Source organism: Tupaia chinensis, unplaced genomic scaffold (assembly GCF_000334495.1).
Source record: "Tupaia chinensis unplaced genomic scaffold, TupChi_1.0 Scaffold000132_1, whole genome shotgun sequence".
Classification (NCBI taxonomy): Eukaryota; Metazoa; Chordata; class Mammalia; order Scandentia; family Tupaiidae; genus Tupaia; species Tupaia belangeri.
In genome coordinates, this window is record NW_006159601.1 from 1,908,298 (window position 1) to 1,918,655 (window position 10,358).

Consider the following 10,358-nt stretch of genomic DNA (forward strand, 5'->3'; position numbering starts at 1 on the left):
ATTATTTATTTATTTATTTATTTATTTATTTTTTGAGAGAGATTTTTGCTATAGGGCGCATGTGCTTGCCAGAGAGACAGAAAGTGAGAAATCACTCTCCGAAGAGGGATGGCCACATCACAATCCCTTCTCCATTTTTCTCTTGGGATTTTGGGCACACTCATACATGCCCGGCGTGATTTTCAAGCCACTGGGTCTAGGACTTGAACCACAGTTGACCACATGAGGGTCCAGCACTTAACTACTATCCACCCTGCTGGTCCCATATTTAAATAGGCTGACTGCGGGTTCGGATCCCTAGGCCAGGTTGGGAACATGCAGGGGCATGGTTTACCCAGGACCCTGAGGAGCCGGGAAGCAGACTGACGTGACGAGACCCTGTTGAGGGTGTGTCTCTCTCTCCCCCTCTCTTCCCTCTCCTCCCCTCCCCCCTCTCTTGCTCTCTCCCCTCTCCTCCTTCTCCTCCTTCTCTCTTGCTTCTTCCTTTCCCTCCCTTTTTCCCACCTTCTCTCCCCCTTTCCCTTTCTTTTCCTTTCTCTCTTCATCACATGCATGCACACACCACACATTCTATAGCATTAACAAAAATTAAAGTTGAGTAATAAGTACAAGAGGTTTATTATATTTTTCTACCTTTATTTATTTATTTTTTGTATTAAAAATATTAGGGGTAAGGAACATAAGATTTTAAGATACCAGCCTTAGTACTAATGTGTGTTAAAGATTTTTTGGTTTTTATTTTTTTATTTTATTTTATTTTTTTTTTTTTGGAGAGTTTTTTTTGCTATAGGGTGCCTGCGCTCGCCAGACAGATAGAGAGAGACATAGAGACAGAAAGCGAGAAATCACCCCCCAAGGGAGATGGTCACGCCGCAATCCCTTCTCCATTCTCCTCTTGGGATCTTGGGCACGCACGCACATGCGCCCAGCGTGAGTTTTAAGCCACCGGGTCCGGGACGCAAACCGCGGTCGACTACGTGGGAGTCCAGCGACATAGCCATTACACTAACTGCTGGTTCCCTGGTTTTTATTATTTATTTATTTATTTATTTATTTATTTTTTGAGAGAGATTTTTGCTATAGGGCGCATGTGCTTGCCAGAGAGACAGAAAGTGAGAAATCACTCTCCGAAGAGGGATGGCCACATCACAATCCCTTCTCCATTTTTCTCTTGGGATTTTGGGCACACTCATACATGCCCGGCGTGAGTTTCAAGCCACTGGGTCTAGGACTTGAACCACAGTTGACCACATGAGGGTCCAGCACTTAACTACTATCCACCCTGCTGGTCCCATATTTTAAAGTCTTTGCACCAGTAGAAAAGATATGTTAAAACGTTATGTCTGCTTATTAAATAGGACAATGTATATGTCATCCTGAATTTATGATCTTAATCATTTTATTATTAAGAAAAAAATTAGATCTTTCTACTGTTGTACCTCAGTGATTTATAACCTAGCCAGTTTTCACCTTTGGCCAAAATAATTTAGTTTTGTTTCTTCAGACACAAAGAAAACTATTGATAGAAGGCAGACTACCAAGAACTGTCTGGCCTTCACTACATACTACAGGTTACCTTAGAGTGCAGTGCAGAACAGATTTCGGCCAAAGGTATCTGTTTATACCTCTGTAATAGTCGTTATGTCACACAGAAAGATGTGATAAAGGGTAAATAAAAACTGTTCAGTGACCAGTGCATTTTTACTATTGTAAATGGAAAAATGCATCATGACTTTCTGACAACCTAGTATTTGTTTAAACTCAAAGGTAAGTAAAGGATCTGGAAATGACCACACAGCCACTCGTAGAGAGCATCATAGGAACTGTTCTCCCTGGGACCACATGGTGGTATAGTAAGACGTGATGCGCAGCAAGGCAGACCCACATTAGAAGGTCCCAGGTTTTCATCTAGAGAGCTCCCTGATGACTTCCAGCATGTGTGTGCCATGATCTGGAGCTGACTGAGGCCAAGAGTGTGGACCATGACATTGTGACCCTGCTGGGGGTGCTCTGTCTTTGTGTCTGTTTATCCATCTGCCTCTCCATCTTGCTTGTGGAAGAAATAAACAAGCAAACTTAAAAATTAAAAAAAAACCTTTCATTTATTATAATTTTGTGTTGAATACCTAATTTCACAATTTTATCATCTTTAATGGAGTGATAGTAATTATCTTTTTTTTTTTTTTTGGAGAGATTTTTGCTATAGGGCGCATGCGCTCACCAGACAGACAGAGACAGACAGAGAGACAGAAAGCGAGAAATCACCCCCCAGGGGGGATGGTCACGCCGCAATCCCTTCTCCATTCTCCTCTCAGGATCTTGGGCACGCACGCACACGCGCCCGGCGTGAGTTCTAAGCCACCGGGTCAGGGACGCGAACTGCAGTCGACTATGTGGGAGTCCAGCGACATAGCCATTATGCTAACTGCTGGTTCCCGATATTAATTATCTGACCAAGAAAATAGTAGAGAAAATTCGAAATAATTAGGCTTTTCCTGGGACTGTAAACTAGAATTTTCTGCTCACATTTTTACGTAGTGATAAAATCAGCCAGAAGATGTAGAACATCATTTGAATTGAAATTGTTAAAGCAATTCGATTTGTCAAAGAGTTATCTTGCTTAGAAATAGACATATTCTCTTGTATAATTAAATATCTTAATTAAAATTTTAAAGTTATTTGAAAGTAATTTTTTGCTTTCTGTCTTGTAACCTAGTAACAGGCCATTATTTAAAGGAAAATATTTTCCCCTTGAGTTACAATTCTAGCAAGAAAATTTTTTTGTTAAACAATTATTTATTTAATTTTATTTACCATTATTAGTTTTAAGTTTGCTATAGGCAAACTCTCTCTCTCACCAGAGAGAGAGAGAGTGAGGAAGAGGAGGGAAGGTGAGAAAGCAAGCCGCCAGATCCAAAGCTATCATAGAACTGAGGTTGGCCATGTGGGAGTTGAGCACCTCAACCACTATGTCATCTGCTGGCCCCACAAAAAGTTTTTCTGAAGGCCATTGAGGGCCCAGGTGCCACATCAGTGGTGATTCTGAACCCACATAAGAGAGGTGCTGGGTGTGTACCCTGGGCCCTCCCTGGGCCTACTGGCTGGTGTGCCTGCAATGTGGGCTGGCTGAGACAGGAGGGAGTCCCTGGGTGCCTGTCTCACTGTGTTTGTCTTTCATGGAATACATAAACTTCAACAAGTTAAAAGATACGCTATGTTTAAGCATTGAAAACACAAAGCAAAATGTGAGTTATTTTCTCATTCAGTGATGTGCATGTACATGCGTGTATTTACTACATTGTTTCTAAAGGCCAATTTGAAATCAGATTTCACTTAATTACATATTGATATCCTCATAATCTGACTGACTTCCTCCAGAGGTAGAAAAGGCCTATCAGGGACCAGCAGATGGCATAATGGTTATGTTGCCTGACTCTCACATGGCTGAATGCAGTTTAAGTCCCAGACCCAGAGGCTTGAAACTCACTCTGGATGCATGTGTGTGCATGCCCAAGATCCTGAGAAGAGAATGAAAGAGAAGGGACTGCGGTGTGGCCACCCCCATGGGGGGGGGGGGGTTTCTCTCTCTCTCTCTCTCTCTGTCTCTGCCTCTTAGGTGATCACATGTGCCCAATGGCAAAAATTTCTCTTAAAAAAAAAAAAAAAGGAACAACATACCAGCTTATTTGCATAAAATTTCTTACTAATTTTTTGAAAATAGTTTTTTATCATGACATGATGCTTCTCTTCAGCCTTCCAGCTGGGATCCAGGCACATGCCACCACACCCAGCCATTGTTTTAAACATGATCTCGCTGTGTGGTTCAGCCAGCATTGAACTCTCACCATCTTGCATCTACCTCCCTGAGTTGCTGGGATCATCGACACACACCACCATGCCCAACCTTCAGCTTGAACCAGGAATCACACCCAGGGCTCCCCGTGTGACCCCAGCCTACGAGGCACAGCTTTTTAGCATTGTGCACTGCTGTAGCTATGCCACAATTTATATTAATAAGAATAATCTATAGATAGAGAGTCATAAGCAACAATATAAGGTAGAAACCAGGGCACTGGTATAAATAATATGATTAAAGAACCGCATGTTGCAAATGTTACTTATCTTCTCTTGGTAGGATGCATCTGAAAGAATATCGGTGTAATTTACTTCGTGGTCACAGCTGGCTGAGTTGTTCCATTCGCTATGCTAACGAATCCTTGTTACAGACATGATGTAAACAAATCCCATACAGGAAAATGGGACAAATAGTTAGAAAACTACACGTACCAGGTCCTTCCCACTAGTTGTGATACTGTTATTGCTTAGTTCTCCTAAAAATATGTGGCAGTTTGGCATGATCCACTAATGCTTCTTTCTGACCTTCCTAGCGATTTGCTGCCGTAATCATGAGAATAAGAGAGCCGCGAACCACAGCGCTGATTTTTAGTTCTGGGAAGATGGTGTGCACAGGAGCCAAGAGGTAATCTTAAGGAATTATTCTCCTAGTCTGTGGGCTATGAGAGAAAGATAGTAACTCATTTCTGTGTGATGAGCCCAGCCCTTTGACACGTTATTGTTGCTCTTACTAAAATTTGGGTTCCAATCATTTCAGGTAGCAATGGTTCATTTTAAAATTAGGCATGAGTTTTGGACATCTGTTACAATGCTTTTTTATGCATATATTTCAGTTGTATGGTATGATTGATATACTTTAACATCAAAATTTACATGGAGATCGCTAGATCCCTTTATTTATAAATATTTCTATATAACACAGATTTTTTTTTCTTTTTTTGGAGAGGTTTTTGCTATAGGGCGCATGTGCTCGCCAGACAGAGACAGAGAGACAGAAAGTGAGAAATCACCCCCCAGGGGGGATGGCCATGCTGCAATCCCTTCTCCATTCTCCTCTCGGGATCTTGGGCACGCACGCACACGCGCCTGGCGTGAGTTTAAGCCACCGGGTCTAGAACTCGAACCGCAGTTGACTACGTGGGAGTCCAGCAACATAGCCATTACGCTAACTGCTGGTCCTTATAAAACAGCTTTGTCCCCAAGTGAAAAAAAAAAAATTGAGGGAACCAGCAATTAATGTAATGGCTATGTCGCTGAACTCCCACGTAGTTGACCGCGGTTTGCGTCCTGGACCCGGTGGCTTAAAACTCACGCCGGGCGCATGTGCATGCGTGCCCAGGATCCCAAGAGGAGAATGGAGGAGAAGGGATTGCGGCGTAACCATCCCCCCTGGGGGATGATTTCTCGCTTTCTGTCTCTATGTCTCTCTCTCTGTCTGGCGAGCACACGCGCCCTATAGCGAAAAATCTCTCCAAAAAAAAAAAAATGGCTAGTTACAGGATGTCAAAGCTGTTGGTGTCAAGGCAGTGCACTCCTTGAAGCTCTGGCCACAGTTGGCACTAATATTAATGATAAGTGCTTGAGATAGGTAAGTTTCAGGGAGCCAGGCTGTTCCAGATGTGTTTAACAGAACCCACAGGCTAGGTAGAGGTCAACAACTAGTTAGAAAATTAGTAACATTAGCCTCATTAAAAGTTTGAACAAATGAAGTAAAATTAATAAAAGATGATTGAAATTATTTGGAGGGGGACCAGCAGGTGGCGTGGTGGTTAAGGTACTGGACGCTCCCACATGGCCAACCAGGGTTTGAGTCCTGAATCTGGTGGCTTGCTTTCTCACTTCCTCTCTCTCTCTCTCTCATTCTCACCCTCTGTCTTGCTCTGGTCATATTAAAAAAATAAATAAATGAATAAATAAATATTTTTTTAAAAAAAGGAAATTATTTGGAGGGGTCAACACAGAGGAGATCGTGGGTATTTTTGTTTATTTTGAAACTTGAAACTGTCTCTTAATAAGGATGTCTGAGTGTCGGAGATGGCAGGATGTGGGTCTGTCCCAGCCCCATTGTGCAGTAGACCTCTTCATTGAGGGGCCTTTAATGGCATTTCCCCTGGATGGAAACTCAGGAACCTTGGTCATCAGCAGAGGCCACATGTTCTCGTTTCTGTCCCAGACAGATTTTTCATGCAAAGGACTGGTTTTTAGTGTTATTTGTTCCAGAGTATCTGCAGTTTGAATATTATATATCTAGTTGGGTGACAGCATTATCAAGATAAGAAACCATAAGTACATTTTTCTTAAGGAAAAAAGTACCACATGTATCTGCTTAATTTTTGTCACTCACAATCAGGTGCAGGACATGGGAGAGCCTTGTCTGCAGCATTGTTTTCATTCCCAAGTTGCTAAATTATAGCTTTATCCACAAAGGCTGCCACAAGAATGGCTAACAGGAGACTCAGTGTGAAAGAGGAGAGCATTAGTATGTGTGTTCTTCAGTAACAAATCTCATCAGTTCTTCCTATCCACATGAAGTGTGTTAGTTTTCACCTCAGTAGTAAAAAGGTGTGGACTAAAACCTGAGGAGGGTAGTAATGATGTTGATGACATTGTAACACATCACACAGTCTAGGGCCATCTATGGTATGGTGAATTGAAAGAAGATCCTTTTCTGTTAAGGACCCAGGAATTCTTCATAAAACAGTTGGTAACATCTGTTGGATCTTTTATGGAAAGGGGGTGTGACATGTTAATACTTTGTTTCCTAATTTGGACATTTATAAGTTACTCATTTAAAAATGATCTCAGTTGACTTTGAATATAAACAACTGATGTTTTTTCCTTTCTAGTGAAGAACAGTCTAGACTAGCAGCAAGAAAATATGCCAGAGTTGTACAGAAGCTGGGTTTCCCAGCTAAGTTCCTGGATTTCAAGATCCAGAACATGGTGGGGAGCTGTGACGTGAAGTTCCCTATCAGGTTAGAAGGACTTGTGCTTACCCACCAGCAGTTCAGTAGGTGAGTCCTAGTTCTGCCATGAGTGTTCTTGGCAGTGGTTGGCTTAGCAGTCTGTACCAGCATCATTCTGAATAAAGCACATGTGAGGGACTCGGGATGTATCATGGTTGTCCTGTACGTGTTGTGTCCCTTCCTGGATGTCTGCAGTAACAACTGTCACCCTCACCAGGCTCTTACTTGCCATGCTACTTGGTACCCACTCCAAACCCCCTCTCCTAGAATGAGTTTGATTCTGCTTCTGTGCATTGTATCATTTTATTGCTCAGTAAATACATGTTAAATGCATGAATGAGTACTCAACCTCTTTTATCAGTTTTTTTTTTTTTTCCAGTGGATTGAATCTTTTTAGTCAACATCATGTTAGATCTAGAAGTATAAAGTTGAGCAATTAAGAACACTATTTCTAGGGCTAGCCCTATAGTCTAGTGGTTAAGGGAGTTGGATCCCACATGGCCGATTCGGTTCACATCCCAGCCCCAGTGGCTTGGGAAATACTCTGGGCACATCTTTGTGCACATCCCAAATCCTGACAGGATGGAGAATTAGAGGAGCGTGGATTGCAACATGACCACACCCCATGGGAGGTGCCTTCTCTCTCTCTGCCAAGTGCAGGCATCCTTTGGCAATTAAAAAAAAAAAAAAAAAAGAACATTCTTTCCATTTCTCTTTCCTTCTGCTTGCCTGTGGAGACTCGCAGGTGGCCTTGTCTCAGCCACGCCATCTCTTCAGGCCACTTGAGACTCCCTTTGCTTCTCTCGCTCCGGGGCCTCTGTGTGCACTGGCACAACTGGCACTCTCACCTTTCACCGAGGAGACTCAGATATCCTCTCAATCATCTCATGTACTCTTCCACAGAGACTCTGTCCTAAATTTTCTCCAAGGTCAAATATATGGACAGAGATGTCCTCTTTTCAGTCTCTGGACTAACAAAAACATGAGATTATTAGTATTAGAATAATATGTACAAACAGTCTATTTGTTTGATAGCTTACTAAGGAATGCTCTCATCCTCATGCTAGTATCTGATGTATATTTTGATTAAGTTACCTGACCAAAATCAGCAGAGAATACTTCAATTTAAGGCAGTGTGAGATGAAAGGCAAAGTCACTATCAGAGCTTAGAAATAAGGCTCTTATGACAAGGTACCTAAGCTTGAAGAGAATAAACTGTAATACAGATCAGAGACTGCAGAAAGTAAACAGCAAGCTCTTCCCTTCTCTGGAAACTCAGCACAGCAGGAAGGGGGCAGACTGGTGGGTGGGTGGGTGGGGGGGGTACCAGGCTGGCCCTCAGGTTGGTGCAGGGCCTTGCTAGTTCTGTATCCTGCTCCTGCGATGCTCGGCAAGAATCTCTGCTGCACTGTTGGTACATTTTCGTGTTTAGTTAGTGTTTTTCTTTGTGTAGGTCGTTATTTTACCATAAAGCACGGATAGCTCTTAATTTCTAAATTGTGCCATTTTCCTTCTAGTTACGAGCCAGAGTTATTTCCTGGCTTAATCTACAGAATGATCAAACCCAGAATTGTTCTTCTTATTTTTGTGTCTGGAAAAGTTGTATTAACAGGTAAGTTGCAACATGAAGTAATGTCTGAGATCTTGAAAGAGCTTCAAGGATGACGCTGTCTCAGTGTTGAAAAGCTACTTTACAGTGTTAGGATGCTGGAAAGGCCTTTGTCTTGTTTTCTCTTCCTCCCACCCTGACACTGGTGGTAACATACCTGCTAGAGGCAAAGAGGAGAAACTCCCCACAACCCTGCTGGGCCCTCAACCAAAGCATGATGAGGAAGGAGGGGAAGGTGAGCCTTGCATTGAACGAGAGACAGCGTTTTCAGTTGGATTTTGCCCTCTGGAATTTTGGGATTCATACGCAATGTCAGAACAACACAGCAAAGAGTGACTCAGAAGCATTAGTGGAAGGCACAGTTGGGAGAGTACGATTTGGCCCTTGGCATTATTGTCCCCCCTGTGCGTGGCCTGATGCAGGCCCGAGGAGCAAGGTGTGTTGGGGGGTACAGTCACCAACTGCACTGGTTTGTAATTAAAATGTTCTCAATACTGAGGCCATGAGGGAAGATCCTGGGCTCAGGTATAAGGTCTCCTGTGCACACCAGGCGTGCGCACATGCCTGCGATCCAGCTGAGGCTAGTACCGTGTATGGACCCTGTTGGGGTACCCTCTCTCTCGCTCTCCCCCTTCTCTCTCACAGAATAAATAAAAGTCAACTTTAAAAAAATCACTTTATGAAAATACTGTTAAAAGTAGGGTTGTAATAAGGGTTTCCACCATTGGTATTTTAATGCCTGTATCTCTTCATCTAACTGGGTATGAGAGAGTTGTGCTTGCAGCTCTGTTTTACTAATTTACCTTCTTAATGTGTTAAATGCCATTTTAAACTATTTTCAACTCCACCTTGTCTTGTAGGTGCTAAAGTTAGAGCAGAAATCTATGAAGCATTTGAAAACATCTACCCTATTCTAAAGGGATTCAGGAAGACGACGTAATGGTTCTCATTTACTCCTGCCTCCCCACCCACTCGTCTTTAAACACGTCTGTTTTGGTACCTTTGCATGGTGGTGTTGGAGAAGTCAGACCTTCAACTGCAGTTGGGAGCAGGAGCAACGTTCTTGTGTGCATCCTGCCACAGGATGCTGGGAAGGGCTGTCACTTCTGCACTTAGAACGCCACGCAGCGTTACTGTGAGTTCTCGTTCCGTGCTGCTGTTTGGGCAGCTGCCCGCTTATTTATATTTAGATTTTAAACATTGCTGTTGACAAGTTGGTTTAAGGGACAAAACTTTAAGTGTTAATGCCAGCTCTACAATTAGTCAAACATTTTGTTTAATTTTTTTCTCCCTCATAAACCACAGTTTTTATATTTCTATTTCAGAACAGTAAAGATCTTTTTTAAAAGTGTTGTTTTTCTAATATGCAACTCCTAGGGGTTATTTTTGTGCCAGACACATTCCGCCTTTCCAGTATTGCAGGACAGACTAGATGTATTAATGAAAACAAATGGCTGTACATACTTTTTTTTTCCTTCAGAGTACTCTGTATAATAAATGCAGTTTATAAAAGTGTTAGATTTTTTTTTAATTTCCATTTATTTGCATTCATTTACTGTACATCATTACAGCATACAAAATGAGATTTTCCATCCAGAGTACACTGTATATTGTCTCAATCAAGCACATCAACAAACATGTTGTCAGCAAATGATCTTCCATTTCTTGTTTTCTGTTTGTTTTGCTTTCCCCCCCCATCCTTGATTCCCTATCTCTTACCCTCTGCCACCTCCCGCTCTCCTCCCACACTGTCTCTGTTATCTATGTTTGCTTTCTATACCGTTTTACCCCCACATTTTATTGAATCACCAAAGACCCTAATCAATCCAAATACCCTCATAGCAAACATAGGTGACACACACATTTCCATGAACACAAGTCTAACTTTACACATCCTATAAAGTAGCACCTAGCTGGGGCTACATATC

General features: G+C 42.3%; 1 protein-coding gene across 1 annotated transcript in view; it reads left to right on the forward strand.

The window, feature by feature from the left end:
* TBP (TATA-box binding protein) overlaps nt 1-9,743 on the forward strand; it is a 21,649-nt gene extending 11,906 nt beyond the window's left edge. Inside the window, exons 6-9 of the mRNA XM_027770412.1 lie at nt 4,389-4,480; nt 6,702-6,869; nt 8,339-8,433; nt 9,291-9,743. Of these exons, the coding sequence (XP_027626213.1) occupies nt 4,389-4,480; nt 6,702-6,869; nt 8,339-8,433; nt 9,291-9,370 (435 nt within the window). The 3' untranslated portion in view covers nt 9,371-9,743. The remainder of the gene's footprint in view (nt 1-4,388; nt 4,481-6,701; nt 6,870-8,338; nt 8,434-9,290) is intronic.
* The last annotated feature ends 615 nt before the right edge of the window (nt 9,744-10,358 follow it).